The sequence below is a fragment of the Antechinus flavipes genome, chromosome 4 (genome assembly GCF_016432865.1).
Source record: "Antechinus flavipes isolate AdamAnt ecotype Samford, QLD, Australia chromosome 4, AdamAnt_v2, whole genome shotgun sequence".
In the NCBI taxonomy this organism is placed as follows: Eukaryota; Metazoa; Chordata; class Mammalia; order Dasyuromorphia; family Dasyuridae; genus Antechinus; species Antechinus flavipes.
Window position 1 is genome coordinate 286,686,478 of NC_067401.1, and position 16,941 is coordinate 286,703,418.

Consider the following 16,941-nt stretch of genomic DNA (forward strand, 5'->3'; position numbering starts at 1 on the left):
GTATATATATGTATGTGTATACACACAAACTCATTATATATGTACTAATATTCATCCTGAATTGAAAATAGTCTTTTAAGGACTTTCTCCAAAAATGAGAAAAACCATTGACATTAAAATTAGAAAGAAAATAACATCTATCTACTGAACTTCCAACTAACTTAGCAACAAAGTATATTATTTGAAAAGAAAATAGTACAAAACGGTTCATAATATGTACAGTAATTCCATTTTATATAGTTAAAAATTTAAGTCCCTTTATCACAATTAATAATGTTTGCGTTTTAAAAAAAATTTTCAGGGAGAAAAAAGGAAATTTATTGTCTTCTGATTTTGCAACCTTTAATTGGAAGGAAAATAGATTTCCTTTGAGAGCAGAAAATAATACTATTTCACCTACTCTTTAAAAAAAAGATGAATTAGGAAAGGGTGACTATTATTTTGTAGGGTTTTAAATAAAAGGGTTACATTATTCAAAAATGTTAAAAGCAGATTGGTTTCATAATAAAGGTGGAATATGAATTTTAAATGTATATTTACATTTAAGTAAAAGCATGTAATTACCAACAAGTAACTTTTATATATACTTCCAGATGGAAAACAATTTCATTAGTGTATGTGTTTATATACACCCATATGTAATACCTTATTTAAGAGTTTACAATAACCGTTTTCTATTTTAATCTGGGCAATCCAACCACAAATTGTTTTTGTTGTTGTTGTTTGTTTGTTTCACAAAATATTCTCTCAAACCAAGGTTTCTTAACCTTTTTTGTGTCATACACCCAGTTGGCAATCTGATAATCTTAAAGACTTCTCTGCATGTTTTTAAATGCACTAGGAAAAACATAGTATTTATTACGAAGGAAACCAAATCTATTGAAATAATTATCAAAATATTTTTTAAAAACAAGTTTACCGAGACAAAATTAAGAAACCCTTGCCCCTAAACAAAAATTGGAATATGAATTTAATTAACAGAAATAGAAGCTTCCTCTCTCTCTCTCCCCTCCCCCCCCCCCCCCCACCAGAGAAAAACAATGATATGAATAGTGCCTTCTTACCTGGACACACTTCAAAACTGATTGACTTTTCTCTCTTACATCTTTAAAAGGACACCGCTTGGAAAGCATGAGTAGACGAGCAAGGATTTTATTGAACCCATCCCAAGAGGCAGCATTTAAAAGCAGTTCTGATGAACGATAAGGAGGTTCTTTCGCACAACGAAGAGCCTCCGCTTTCCTCAGGATTGCTTGTTTAATGTTTTCCAGCGCTGTATCTCTCGTAGCTGAATCTCTGCTGCACAGTCCATCCCACCTAACTTCGTTCTCTCCCTCAGCCATCGCGTCCTTGGGTTTCTCCCCCAACCCAATCTTCAGTCTCCTTTCACCATGTTACCAAAAACACCTTGAGAGCTACTCCCAAGAATGAAATCGCTTTTGGTCTGGCCTTAAATCAGGGGGCCAGTCATAGAATTTCAAACGTCAATTGCAGACTCGCGTGGTGGAGGACACTGGAAAAACCCGACGACGGCGTCTCTGAAACCGATGCTTCAAGGGTCTCGAGAGATTAATCAAAGTTCATTCCAAAAAGAAGCTTTGGAAGTTAAGTTTTTTGTTTTTTGTTTTTTTCTGAAGAGGGTTAAAAAATAATGAGCACGGAGCAACTAGCCAGACCACTTAATATCTCGGCTGGGTTTGAGGTCTCTGGAAGCAGTCAGGAAACCTCGCTCTCTTGCCCGCGGGGACAGCGGCCGTCCTCACGCCGGGAGCTGTCAAATCCGTGCAGTGCCCACGAGGGTGGCCAACGAGGAAAACCAGCCTGTCAGTTGGAAGTTGCGGGGTGGTTTTTTTTCCTAGATGAGGGGTGGGAGGGTTCTCTCCCCTACCACCATCTCCTAGTTCGTCAACACTCTCTGATGGCCCCGCCTTCTCCCAGGACCCACCACCTCTCGGCTCCTCCCTCCCGCTCCAAGGATAGGGAAGAACAGAGGGCTGGCGGGCCGAGGAGAGGTGGGAGGGAGAATGGGTTATGCGTCCTACTAACTTCGGGCTCCTGCTTTGGATCCTAAAGCAGAGAAAGCAGCTGCTCTAGCGAGGAGGGTGGGGGCGGCGGCCCGTTCTGTCTTGTCTTTCAGCCCGAAGTGGTGCTGCTGGCAGAGTGGTGATAGCTCCCCATCCCCCTCCGAATCGCTTACTTCTCACCTACCCCTCCTCCCGATAAGGCCAGAGCCAAAGGCCCGCGGCTGCTGGAGGAACTGGGAGACCCCGACGGGGCCTAAGGTGCCGGAGCTGCTGGAGGGCCCGAGGCGCAAAGCCCGCCCCTTCGCCCTGCCCCATCGGCGGGGACCGGCCCAGAGGGCGGGAGTGGGGAGGGGAGTAGAAGGGGGTCCTCCGCGACGGTCCAGTCCCTCCCCTTTCTCCGCCCGACACAAACTGGGAGCCGCCTCTAAGGTCCAGATCTGTCTTCCCCGCCGCGGAGGACCGGACCCACCGAGGCAAAGCCATAGGAGAAGACTCCGCCCTTCCAGCCGCCGCGAACTAGATCCCTTTGGGCCCACTAGGTAGCCAACTGATGCTAGCTACCGCTCAGGGGCAGTCTAGAAAGGGAAAAAGAGGAACGCATGCGTACCAAGCCCCTAGTCTTTTCCCGCCTCCGAAAGACTACCCGAGCCGTAGTGGCGCCTGAAATTATAGAAAGAAGAAAGAAGTGTTTACCTTAAAAGTTTAGCAGAGCACAGGAAAAAGCAATGAAAAAAGGAAATGGCATTCCAGGATAATTCCTAAATAGTGCCTGGAATTCAATTTTAAAATAACACTAGTCTGAGCAGACTCCCTCCTAAAAAGACTTCTGGGAAGTGTAGTCCTCGTGAAGCTACGAGAGAGTTGTCTTAAGCGACCGAAACTACATCCTCCAGGAGGAAGCGCGGCGTTGCCTAGGAAGCCGACTGCCTAGCGTTCCAACGGCTCTCAGGAAGTGAGGGCTTGGTGGTGGCGAAGACCTTGATGAGCTTTGGAAGATTTCTCTACGCTTCTATTTGAGGTAGGTGGGAAGCTACCTTGGCGATGAATGTTCTTCTCCAAGCTCTTCTCTGGCGTTATCCGGATAATAGAGATGGCCCGGTCTGAAGGAGATGTATGTGGGGAGAGAGGAAAGGATGCAGAGTTCAGACAGAAGCGAGACTTCATCTGGCTGGTTGGGCTCGGGCCGGGGTCGTTCTGAAAGCTGCCCTCCCAAGGAATAAAAAAGGAGAGGAGATGATGTCCACACCTTTTTCGTGAGGATCTCAGGATCTACAACTTACTCTAATATTTTTTCTACAGTACTTCCACTTAGGTCGACCTTGATGACTATTGAATGAAAAATCCCTGGGGAGGCGTGAACTGCATTTTTTAAATCTAATCCAAAATTCTCTCGGGGGAAAAAAACAAAACAAAACACACACACACACACACACACATTTCATCCGTAGGCCCTAAGGAAAAATTCTGAATCAGTCTTTATATACTGTTTTTCAAAATTTTAGTATAAGAGAAAACTGCCTTTAAAATATACAAATATGTGTGTAATACATCTGTAATAAATGTACTTAATATGTGAAAGTTTACTGTTGAAGGGGAAATAAACGAATTACATGTATCTATTTATACTACTTATAGATATTGTAACTATATTGTGTCTGTATATATGACATGTTTATATATGACTTGTATAATTATACTCTCTATAAATACATATACACATACATTCATATATATATGTATATATATATACACATATGTATATAAAATATTCACATTCATACAAATTGTATTAATTTGGTCTTAATGCCTCAAACTGCTAAGCATTGAGAACACAATAATAATAACTATCATGGGGTAAGACACTAAGTGCTTTCTTTACAAATGTCATCCTGATTGATCAAAAAGGGGCTAAAGACAGCCCCTATCGTCAAGAAGCTCACAACTAATGAAAAACAAGTAAAAAAACAAATTCAGTGAAAACTGATTTTTAGCCAATTACCTGAAAATTCTAGAAACTAGTGATATTTTTAATATTCCATATTTTACTGAGGAATTATGTCTACTGCCAAAGCTGAACAAAATTGATGCCAAAGTGTTCAGCATCTTAGTATTGCTTTAAAAAGAAAAATCTGTTCTCTGGGATTATCATTGCATTTTCATTTACTCAGACTTTGCTTTTTTAACAGTAATCTTTTCACTTAATCATAATGAATTAGGAGTAACTTGGAATAGCGATTAGAGAGCCTGGAAGACTTGGGAGTTCTACAGCTGATATTTATTGATTTTGTTATCCTAGGCAAAGTAATCTCAAATCTAATTCAGATGTGCTTTCCTTGAGTAAATTTTCTTCATTGAATGCCATATTTTAATGAACTATTGAACATGCTAAACTAATGAATCTAACAAGCTAATCTTGCTCTTTCTTCATAGAGAATATTCCATTATTTGTCTCATACTCTTGCATAAGCTATCTCTTCATGTCTGGAATGCAAGCCTTTTTCACTTCTACCTCTTAAAATTCACAGCTCTCCTCAAACCTCAGTTAAAATGTGATCTGAGGCCTCTCCTGATCCTCTCCTAGCCTAATAATGCTTATCTTCTAAATTACCCAGTGGTTATTTTATATCTAGTTTACATATCTTTATCTATGTATATGTGGTTTCCCTGTTCTGACACAAAATTCTTGAGGATAAATATTTTTCTTTTTTCTGTATCCCAGAACTAAGGACAATGGTTGGCTCATATTAAGAGCCTGATAAATGCCTGTTGATTGATTCATGGTTTCAGTAAAGCGGCAGGCCACAAAATTAATCCACAAGAAGTTATCATCATTTCTACATAATAATGATAAAAACTAGGAAGAAATGTTTTTTAAAAATCATTCAAAAGAACTAAAAAATGCAGAATTATTCAGTGGCTAACCAACCAACACACTCATGTTATTTACACAGATTGTCGCAAAATACTGGTGATAGTCAACCATTAGGACCATTATTCAGAATACTAGCAAAACAATGAGAATATGAGTTGTTGTGAAATTAAAATAGAAAATAGATCATTGATATCTTGAAAATAATGAGAATAGGAATCATATGAATTTAACTTGGCATTGTTAGTGACCTTAGACATTATGCACAAGTGCCTTATTATAGGCAAGTGCTCTGATGTAAGATACAGTGTTGATTTATTGATACTATATGGCATAAAGATTTCAAAGGAATGATTCTTCTAACTTTTTGGTAGTTTAAAGAGAGAGTTGTTTTTTACATATCACAAATTTAAATGATTTTTGCTAAAATGATCAAAAGGTACTTCCATCTTTGACCTAAGTTCTTGTGAGAAGGCAAAAGATTTTTATAAGTATAGTTGAGTGAGTGAGTCATTTATGTATATTTTCTGGTATTTGTCTTTTAAGTTTCACTTTTTATTATGATATTAGAAATTCAATTAATTGAGCATTTATTCAGCACCTATTACATGTCAAGCCCTGTGCTAAAGGCTGAAGATAGATAAACAAAAATGAGACAATTTCTGCCCTCAAATAGCTTATATTCTACTTTATAGTTTGTAGTATACAACTATTGATAAATAGAAACTTGTTGTCCTATTGTTTTGAGTTGTACCTTAAAAGTAATTTAGAGTTTTATGAGGCAGAGATAAAGAAAGCATTTCAAGTATGAAGACTAATGTCTTTAAATATGATGGCAGAAGATGCAAGGTAGTGTATGGGGAGCAGCATCAAATTGGCTGGATTCCACAGGGGCAAAAAGGAATTTCTAAAGCGTCTTAAATAGAGGAAATCTGTGGAATACTGAAGATGCAACTTTGTAGGATGGGTTAAAGACTGAGACACTGAATTCTGAGAAGCTGGTTCAATAGTTATTGTAACAGTCCAGATGAAAGGTGATGAGAACATGAATTAGAGTAGTTATGGGAGGAACAAAAAATAGTAAAGGAAAATAAGAGGAATTGTAGAATTATTAGGATCAATAAGATTTCATAACCAACCAGCTATTGAACAAGCATTTATTAAGCATCTACAATGCTGAAGGAGAGAGAAAAGTCAAGAATCTTAGCTTTGGTGTCTAGGCGACTAAAAAATATTAATGCCTTTGATAGAAATAGAGGAGTCAGTTTTGTATATATTGAGTTTGTGATGCCTGTGAGATAATAAGAAGGCATTTGGAAATGTAGGCCTGGAGCACAGAAGAGTACTGACAGCTAGATTTGGAGGTTTTTGGAGTCTTGTTTAGAGATGATAGTTAGACCTAGGGAAGCTGATACAGAGAGAAGACGAGTCCCCAGGTATCAAGCCTTGATATATATATATATATATATATATATATATATATATATATAAATAATTTGGACATAGAGGGAAGACCTTATGTCCAAAAAGAATCAGTTATACAGGTGAGAAGAGAACTACAATAGAATAACGTCAATCTGAGAGGAAAAAGTATCCAGAAAGTTAGATATGGCTGGCCAACAAAAAAATAGTTAATTGTAAAGCTGCAGAAAAAATTTTTTAGATATTTTATTTTATTATATTTTAGATATTTATTTCTAGAATATGTCTCCATTGAACAAACTCTTCTTTGTAATTCAAATGTCTGTATATCTATCTTATCTATCTATCAATCTATCTGTTGACTATAAAACTGACTAACAAAAGAAAACAAATCAATTTTGTTGCCCAACAACTATTGCACTTGCTATCATGAAGTAAAGTTAATGCCTGGTAATATTTTTGCCATCTTCCCAGATACTGTTACTCCATTGAGTCAACTTATGTGCCAGGGCATCATACAAAAAAAAAAATTACATCAATAATAACTAGCATTTATATAGGGCCAACTAAATGGTAGGCACTGTGCTAAGCATTTTATAAATATGATCTTATTTGATCCTTACAACATTCCTGGGAGGGTTATTATTATCCCAGTTTTGCAGTTGAGAAAATTGAGGCAAACAGTGATTTGAGGTAGGCTTTGGTAGGTCTTCTTGGCTCTAGGCCCAACACTTTTTTTTCTTTATTAAAGCTTTTTATTTTTCAAAACATATGAATGGATAATTCTTCAACATTAACTCTTACAAAACCTGGTGTTCCAATTTTCCCTCCCTTTCCCTAGATGGCAAATAGTCCAATATATGTTAAATCCAATATATATATATATATATATATACATATCTATACAGTTATGTTGCTGCACAAAAAAAATCAGATTAAACCAGAAAAAAATGAGAAAGAAAATAAAATGCAAGCAAACAACAACAAAAAGAGTGAAAATGCTATGTTGTGAATCACACTCATTTCCCACAGTCCTTTCTCTGAGTGTAGATGACTCTCTTTATCACAAGACCATTGGAACTGGCTTCATCATCTCACTGTTGAAGAGTCATGTCCATCAGAATTGATCATTGTATAGTCTTATTGTTGCTGTGTATAATAACCTCCTAGTTCTGCTCATTTCACTTAGCGTCAATTCATTTAAGCCTCTCTGAAATCATCCTGTGTAATGGGCTGAGGCTTGAGTTGATGCACTGAGGTCTCAAGCACATGAGGCTAAATAGTAATTGGACCATATTCTACTAATATATAAGCTTGGAGAAAGAATGGCCCCTGCCCACTCTTTGTGCAAGTCCTGATGTGTTGTATAGGAAATGACGATTTTGGTGGGTGGAGGCAGCATGGCTCAGCAGAATAAGCAGAAGAGTAAGACTTCTGGGTACCTCCATGTCTAAGTTCCTGGTCACTGGAGTCTTCTTTAGTCTTGGTTCCCATGCTTGGGCGCCAAATGTGATAACCGCATATTTAAAATCAGCCGGAATCAGGGAAAAATCTTAAATCTTTATTGAAGTGAAGAGATGAATAAGGATTGCGATAGCAATATGGGCAGCTGCCACAGGAAGCCAGCTAACAGAGGGAGTTCTGAGCTGAGAAAACCGTTGCAATCGCAGTGCAATCAGTCTCTCCTTCCCCTTCCTTTTCTGCTCCCCTGCCTCCACCCACCAAAATCGTCATTTCCTATACAACACATCAGGACTTGCACAAAGAGTGGGCGGGGCCATTCTTTCTCCAAGCTTATATATTAGTAGAGTATGGTCTAATTACTATTTAGCCTCATGTGCTTAGAACCTCAGTGCATCAACTCAAGCCTCAGCCCATTACAATCCTGCTGATCTTTTCTTATAGAACAATAATATTCATAACATTCATATACCATAACTTATTCAGCCATTCTCCAGCTAACGGGCATCCACTCAGTTTCCAATTTCTTGCCCCTACAAAAAGGGCTGCCATAAACATTTTTGCACATGTGAGTCCCTTTCCCTTTTTTATGATCTCTTTGGGATATAAGCCCAGTAGAAATACTTAAACTTAGCACTCTTATCTACTTTATCATCCAGCTGCCTCAAAAGAAAAAATTTTTTAATTATCATAAGAAAATTGGTCAATCATTAATTATAATAAACTTTTTTGTTTTATGACATAAAATCTATAATATTTAATGCCTTATCTTATGAGGTTATTTTTTTTTTTATTTTTTTCTACTCAGTTTTATTTTTCTAGAATCACCTCATTATACACAACTTAGCCCAAGGCTTTCTTTCAAATTACCCAAATAATGATGATAGTCATAAGAGTATTGATAACAATTTCATATATAAAAAGTAAATAACTTGGTCTTATGAATCTCTTATAATTGATCTTTAATGTCTACTTTCTATATTTCCTGAATCTTATATGGCAAATTTTCCATTAAGTTCTGCTGTTTTTGTCAGAAATACCTGAAAGTGTTTCTGTTAATTAAATGACCATCCTTCCCCTCTCCCCCATTCAAGATTATATTTAATTTTGCTGAGTAAGTTACTCTTGATTATAGCCCTTCCTCTTTTACTGTATGAAATTCCAAACCTATAGTCCTTCAATGCAGTAGCTGTTAGATCTTATATAATCCTTATTGAAGCTCCATGATATTTAAATTTTTTTCTTATAGTTTGAAATATTTTCCTCTTAAACTGAGACTTTGAAACTTGGCTGTGATATTCAAAAAAGTTTTCGTCCTGGGATCTCCTTTTACTTGATTGGTGGATTTTTCCTATTTCTTCTTTGTCTCCTTGTTCTAGGGCACTAGAATTTCAGGACAATTTTCCTTGACAATTTGTCTTCTAATATCGTATCAAAATTATTTTTTGATTGTATCTTTCAGGTACTTTAACTATTCTTATATTTTCTCTCTTCAGTCTGTTCTTTAGAACAGTTATTTTTTGTTGAGATATTTCACATTCTTTTCTATTTCTTCCATTCTTTTGATTTTGCTTTATTATTTCTTGGTATCTTATAATATCATTAGTTTCCCCTTGTCCAATTCCAGTTTTCAAGGAATTATTTTATTAAGTTTTTGATTTTCTCTTTCTGGTTTGTTGGTTGACTTTCTTTTCATAATTTTCTTGATTTTCCTATAGTTTTTATTATTCTATTTTCACTTTGTCTCAATTGCTCTTTTTTTTTTTTTTTTTTGCTTGTTTTCTTAACTCATTTTTATTTTTATTTTATTCTTAGCAGCTAATAATAATTTAAGTTCTAGTCCTGAGATATCAGGACCTAAGCCTCAGGTTCTCCTTATTGTTGTTTTCTGAAGTCTGTCCCTGAGGCCCAACCTTGGATACCCTTCTCCACTTCTAAGCCACAGCTAGGGCCCCCAGCCCTATCAGCAAATATACTTGATTCATGCGGTCCCTCTGGTGGCTGCAAACTGTAGTCCTCTCTGCCCTGAAATGGGAACCAGGGACTTCATTCTCCTTCAAGTACCTACATCTAGCAGAGTCCCCAGCCATCTGCTACTTTATTTTTCCAGCATATACTAGCTCTTTCTCCCTACAGCCCCAGCCCAGGACAAAGTCAGAGCAGCACAGTACATCTGTTTTTGGCTTTCCTCAACAGTGAAATGCCCTTCAGTTTTCTTCTCAGCTCTTTGACCCTTCCATTGTCCTTAAGGTGAAAGTTCCTAGACTCAGCTTGTTTGTTGAGTCTAAGGAGCCAGCCTAGAAGTGTTTGCAATTCACTCAGGCCAAACCTCGTCCTCTACAAGTCAGATCTTTCCTGAAGTACTCTTAAGTTGTCTTAGGAAGACAATTGCTTTACTCAGACTCCTGTTTATTTCTGCTCCTCTGCTGTTTACTCTGAGATGTTCTGTCTTTTTTTGTGGAGGAAGTTTGAAAAGCCAAAAGTTTTCTGATGTACTCTGCCATCTTTCTCCACAAATAAGTTGACAGTAAAGTTTTCTTATGTATGATTATCAATAGATTAAGTAAGCTAAATAGTAACTAGCCTTATAAAATTGTATTTGATATTATTAAAAATCATAATATATGGAGAAATCCCTGCCTCTATCCTCCCAAGTGCTCCCAATGAGATTAAAATATAATTGAAAAATAATTAGCAAAATTTAAATATATAATAAACATAGTTAAAGTTAATGTGTAGTTTTCTAAGTCATATGCAGCCTATAGGAATCTGTTTCTATTTGAGTTTGACATTATTTGTTTAGAGTACCTCAGATTTGTTCAAGAAGCATGCATTTCATTTAAAAAAGAGAAAGATTGTGTAGGCAAATATGAAGAGATTATATTGAAGGTTTTGAGTCACTTCTTTTTGTAAATTTCCATATCGCAGGCAAAAAAGCGAGATTAAATAGCTCTGCTAGCTTTGAAACCGATTCTTCTGTTTTCTTTAACTATTACTCCACTATTAACTTTACTTTGTATCCATATATTATAGGTGATATATTCTTTTTTAAAATATTTTCATTCTTTGCTTCTTGACTCATCTTTGCTTCAATGTTCACAAACTATTACCTTGAATAGTGAAATCATGAAGCCAGTTTGTTTTCCCAAATCTAAAAAATCTTCTCCTACCCTGTTTTGTACTATAATAATGGATTTTAAACCATCATTTAAATAATATCTTTTCTTCTCTCAGTAATTTTTTAAGTATTTAAAATAACTTGAAGATAATATGCAACTAAAACTTACAGAATTGATAATGAAGCTTAGAACTAGTTTGTAAAGGGCTGAAGCATTTATATTTGATTCTAGCAGTAATAGGGAGCAACTAGAATTTATTGAGCAGGATAGTGATGTGAGTAGACTTTGCTGCTGTTAAAGGTATCTTGGGAATGTTCATTTGGAATTGACTTCAGAAAGATCTACTACCTACAGAGAAAATAAGTTTTCTTATTTTGTCACATGGTAGCATTTGAGACCTTTATTTCTATCTTCCATCCCCTTCCTTCTTGCATAAATAACTTTAACCAAAACTGAGTATCACTCTCCCTCATTTCCCCCACCTCTCCTCTGCCTCTTCCTCATTACGAATGAAGTTTGAAGTTGCAGAATGTAATATTCTCTCTGAAATGTAATGTTCTCTTGGAGTTTTCTTGGGGTCTCTGGAGCAGCCTTCTTTTCAGTTCATTAATCACCACACAAGTACAGCCAGGGGTTAAAGTCCAAATCCTTTATTGTCTCTTTCAAAGTCTTGTCTCCTTCACTTGCAGCTGGGCTAGTTTTTCTGGAGGCCTTCTGGATCTTGATTTCAGTGGAGAAGTGAAGGAGGAGAGTCTGTCACCACTTTTCTGGTCTTCCCTCATTCTGATTCTGGCTGAGTTTGTCCACCCTTATATGGTCTCTTATCAAAGGTGTGAATCTTATAAAACTATAGTAAGTACTAAGTACATGTACTGAACTAGAGAACTGTTAAGCACCATTCTAAATAACCATTGTCTCTTATCAATTCCACTGACTTAGTACCTTGTTTCAAGTTCTGGCCCAAAACAGCAGAGTCAAGGAGAACTTTACTTGGAGTATATCTGGTAACTTAATTGATACAGATTAATTTGTATGCTACCTTCCTTCTTCCTTTGAGATGATCATGAGTATAAATGACCATGATAAATGAAAGTTGTTGTCAATAATTGGGAATTTTTTTCTCTTTAAAAAATGACTATACCCAGAGAAATTCATTTGGTATTTTTCTGCCCTTTAAGATTTTTGGATATTAATAAGCATTAATATTTATATATGCAAAGCATTGTATCAAATGCTAAGGAAAATTCAAAAGATATTTAAAACATTGTTCTTGCCTTTGAGAGACTTATAGGCTTGACACTGGGGATATGTCACAAATATTAAGTATAATAGCAAGACTGTAGAATAGAACATAATAAGTTTATAGCAAATGTAAGATATTGCTATTCTAAATCGAATGAAAAGGTCACTTTCCTATTCTTCAGTCTTGTTAATTTGTTCTCTTACAACTCAGAAGAATACTTAAATAAGTTTAGACCTTAACTATCATTGCCTGAGATTCATTCATTAAATTATTTTCAACACGGTTTTTCTGTGGCCTTTGCCATGATTTCTGAAATTTCAGTTGTTTTGAAACTATATACTATAGAATTCCTGAGCAGTAAGGGAAGACACTGTCTCCTCTAATACTTGAAAATAGGAATATAAATTTTTTCTGTACACAAAGATTTGCTTTATTTTTACCATGTCTAGAAAAATAATATTATTGATTTTTTTTCATATTTTTATCTTGCCAACTAAACCATATAATATATTCCTTTTTTGATTCCAATAGAATGAATTATCCAGGCCTTCCTACTTTTGCTTTTATTTTAATCTCTTATTTTCCTAGCTCTGACATAAAGGGAATAGGACTGATTATCTTATAACCTTTAAAATGGTCCTTCATCAAAATATGATCTCTTAATTTCATGTTGTTTGCATCTTTAAGTAACAAATTGTTAAATTTCTTAAGTAAGATTTGCATTTTAATATTTTCCCTAGTGCTTCCATATTTATTCTCTCCTAATTTACTGTAATTTGCTTTGAATTTTTTAATATCTTGAGGTTTCTGGCATATCTTAGCAAATTGTCTATACTGGCAATTATCAGATCTTCATTCACCTTTCCTCATCAAAAAGATATAACATGGTATTTTTTAGAAATTGTTAATCTTGTACCTATTAGTGATATAAGCACTTTATAAACACTTTAGTTACAGTTTAATGCTGTACAGTGTAATGCTGTAAAAATCATTGGATTTAACATTCATAAAAAAAAAAAAAAGCATACATAAATCTCATGTTTCCATTACAGAAGTTTCAATTGAGCCTTAGATAAAGCTTCAGAACTCATACTATAGCAAAAGTTTTTATCTAAACATATATTCATATCTATTAACTGAAGTGTAAACTTTCAAAATCAAAAGAAAACTTAGTTTTTCCTTTTTCATACAATTTCTAGGATTTAGATCTGAAAGGATCTTAAGATATCTAGACCACAGATATCAAATAGGTGGTCTGTACAACTTTCCTGAATACTACCTGAACCAGATTGAAATATAATAGGGAAATTTTTAACAAAATAAAAATGCAACAAAATATAGATGGTATATGATATGGAATATGATATTCTGGAGAGCAGTGGAGTAATCAAAAATCACCTACCCATCAAAACAGAGTATAATCCTTCAGAGGAATAAGTGGTCATTCAATGAAAAAGAGGATTTCAAGCATTCATCATGAAAAGACCAAAGCTGAATGGAAAATTTGATTTTCAAATACAGGATTCTGGAGAAGCATCCATGTAATCAGAAAAGTGATTATAAGGGACTTAATAAGGTTTATCAGTTTACATTCTTATATGGGAGGATGATACTTGTAATTCATTAGAACTTTTTCATTATTAGGACAATTAGAATATATAGACAGGGCACTGGTGTGAGTTGAACGTGAAGGGATAATATCTTTTTTTTTTTTTTTAATGGTGAAATTAAGGAGTAAAAGGGGAATCAATTGAGAGAAAGGGAAAAGGAGAAGTGGAATGGTGTAAATTATCTGCCATAAAAAAAGAGGGAAGAAAGCTTTTACAGTAGAAAAGGAGAGGGGGGGATGAGTGACTCTTACTCTCATCAGAATTGGCTCAAAGAAGAAATAACATACATACTCAATATAGGTATAGAAATCTATCCTACCCTGCAGGGAAATAGGAGGGGAAATGGGATATAGGAAGAAGGAAGAGGGTGATAAAAATAAGGACATATTGGGAGGGAGTAGTCTGTATCAAAACACTTTTAGGAGGTGTAGGGCAAAAGGAAAAAAGTAAATGGGAAATAATAGTTAGAAATAGTAAATGTAAAGACTTTTGAAGCAAGTTTCTCTGATAAGGCCTCATTTCTCAAACAAAGGGGGAACTGAAGCAGATTTATAAAAAAACCATTCCCCAGTTTATAAGTGATTAAATGATAAATGATCTAAGTCCAAAGGACTATAATTTCATGCATATCCTTTGACCTCACAATACCATTACTGGCATGAATATCAAAAGAGATTTTTAAAAAATGGAAAATGACCTATATGTTCAAAAATATTCATAACTTCTCTCTTTTTCAGGGCAAAAATATTGGAAATTGAGGGGATGCCCATCAATTAGTGAATGACTTAATAAACTGTAGTATGTGTTTGTGATAGAATATTATCCTTCTATGAGAAATGATGAGCAGGATGCTCTCAGGAAAACAAAATAAAACACAACACAACAATCTGGAAAGTCCTCCATGAACTCAAGATACTTCGGTGTACTATATACAAAGAAATAGCAATGTTCCAGGATGACCAGCAGTGAATGACTTTGCCATTCTTAGCAGTACAGTGATCCACAACTACTCTGAAGAACTTATGATGAAAAATCCTATCTATATAGATAATATATAGATATAAAGAGCTGATTATGTCTGAAAACAGATAGAAGACTCCTCTCTCTCTCTCTCTCTCTCTCTCTCTCTCTCTCTCTCTCTCTCCCTCTCCCTCTCCCTCTCCCTCTCCCTCTCCTCTCTGTCTCTCTTTTAAAACTTAATTTTCTTGAGGGTTTTTATTTTCATTAGGTTGGGAGATCTATGTTTTCTTTCGCAACTTTTATGGAATGTTTTGCATAACTTCACATGTGGTTTCTTAATTGTGGGTGGAGATAAGGGAGAGAATCTAGACTTAAAAATTTTTAAAACAAATGTAAAAATATTTGTTTTGAATGTAACCGGGATAAAATATTAAATTAAAAAAACAAAAACAAAAACTAAGTCATTATGTCGCTTAGATCTTTATGTATGAATTAGTGGCCCCTGTTTCTATGAGTTTAACACTACTGAGATAGAGTAATCCTTATCTTCCCTTTATCCCCATTTTATAAATGAAACAACTGAGATCTAATGAATTTATGAGACTTGCCCGAAATCACAGTCTATATATCTCATCATCACTCTTCTGACCTGTTGCTCAGATACTTGTCTATTCTTAGGTGTACTGGCTTGCCCAAAGAAAAATAATACAGAACATTGCCTTGACTTGCTTCTTGGGGAATGCCTTCCAAGAGTTTTAGAAAAAAACAGACTTTAAAAAACCATTTAACAATGAAGTTCTGTTGGGGGAAAAAAAAAAACTTTGTACACATCTTAGAGTGTGGCCAGTAGATTGGCTATAATAACCTTGTCCTCACTGGTTTATCCCATAATAATGGTCATAAAAACAAGTTAGCATAACAGATTTGAAGTCAGACCAGCCTTCATGGTACCCTGAGCAAGCAGGTACCTTCTCTGAAGTTCAGTTTCTTATCTGTAAAATGGGGGTGACCCTACTTCTCTTCATTAGGTATTGTGAGGATAGAATGAGATATGTATAAAGAGCTTTGGAGACCTTAAAAACAGATGTATTCTGCATTATGTTTCTAATAATAGCTCTAAGCAATATTTATGATTACTTTAATCTTCATGGAAACATAATTGCTTTTAAAAGTGACAGAATGAGGAAGAACTAGAAAGCTGTGTAAGGTGCCTCACTCTGCTCCTTTGGATTTTTCTATAGTTTCTCTATTCAGTACTTGAATTGGACTTTCTAAATCTTTGTAATGAAAGGCTGCCTTATAGTGGAGCTGCCCTATAGTTCTCTCTCAAAACTTGCTGGAACAGGTAGAAATAATTGATTTGCTGGTTCACACCTTTCCTAGGGCAAGGAAGTAAAGGTTTTGATTCTTTCAAAACTTGTTTAGCTAGAGAAAATGAAGAATTTAATTAAGCAGAGTATATTAATTAATATTAATTTGTGATAATATTAAGAATTTGGAATCACCTTTTTTGTTTGTTTTTTATTTTTTTGAATCCAACTATTGAAGATAATCAGCTTATACCTATCTTTTCCCCAGCCTTTTTAGCTCTCTAGATATTGATGGTCTTGATTCTATTCCCTTGCTACCAAATACTTCTTTTACTGTGAAATAACTAAGAAGTTCAGAAGTTAAATGCTTTATCCAGGGTAGCTCAACTTGTTAGGAAGAGAAATAGGATCAGTTCTTCAGATTTCTAGTTCACTTCTCTTTCTCATTCACCAAGAAATTTAAGTGTCATGTTCGGTCCTTGATTGAGCTCTCTACTAATATTTATAGGCAGAATATAATCAATCTTCACTATTCTTTTCTACAGATTAACAATGTATAATGGAAAGAACCTGAATTTCTGAAGTCAAACAAATCATTGGTTCGAATCTAATTCCCAAAATTAGAATTCTGCAATCATGGTTAAGGCACTTAATATCTGGTCATCACTTTCTTCCCTTTAGAGTTGGAAATAGTAACAATTATAATATTGGGGAAATCAAATGAGAGTGTGTATTTAAAGCTTTTGGCAAACTTTAAAACACTTAAAGCTGACAAAGCTGCAACATTGTTACATTAATGTATTTTCCAATGTACAAAGTATAATTAAGAACTGACAATGAAAATTTCTTGAGCTGATTTCTTTGATGTGTCCTTTTGATGTGCCCATTTAAAATTTGAAGAAAAATAGTTGTTTTTCTAAACT

At 35.3% G+C, this 16,941-nt stretch overlaps 2 protein-coding genes across 2 annotated transcripts in view; one reads left to right on the forward strand and one right to left on the reverse strand.

The window, feature by feature from the left end:
• SESN1 (sestrin 1) overlaps positions 1–1,942 on the reverse strand; it is a 130,383-nt gene extending 128,441 nt beyond the window's left edge. Inside the window, exon 1 of the mRNA XM_051997503.1 lies at positions 1,065–1,942. Within this exon, the coding sequence (XP_051853463.1) occupies positions 1,065–1,343 (279 nt within the window). The 5' untranslated portion in view covers positions 1,344–1,942. The remainder of the gene's footprint in view (positions 1–1,064) is intronic.
• Positions 1,943–2,093: 151 nt separating this feature from the next.
• The window catches only part of LOC127562069 (centrosomal protein CEP57L1-like), a 53,309-nt gene continuing 38,461 nt past the window's right edge, over positions 2,094–16,941 (forward strand). Inside the window, exon 1 of the mRNA XM_051997505.1 lies at positions 2,094–3,042. The gene's annotated coding sequence lies outside the window, so the exon portion shown is untranslated. The remainder of the gene's footprint in view (positions 3,043–16,941) is intronic.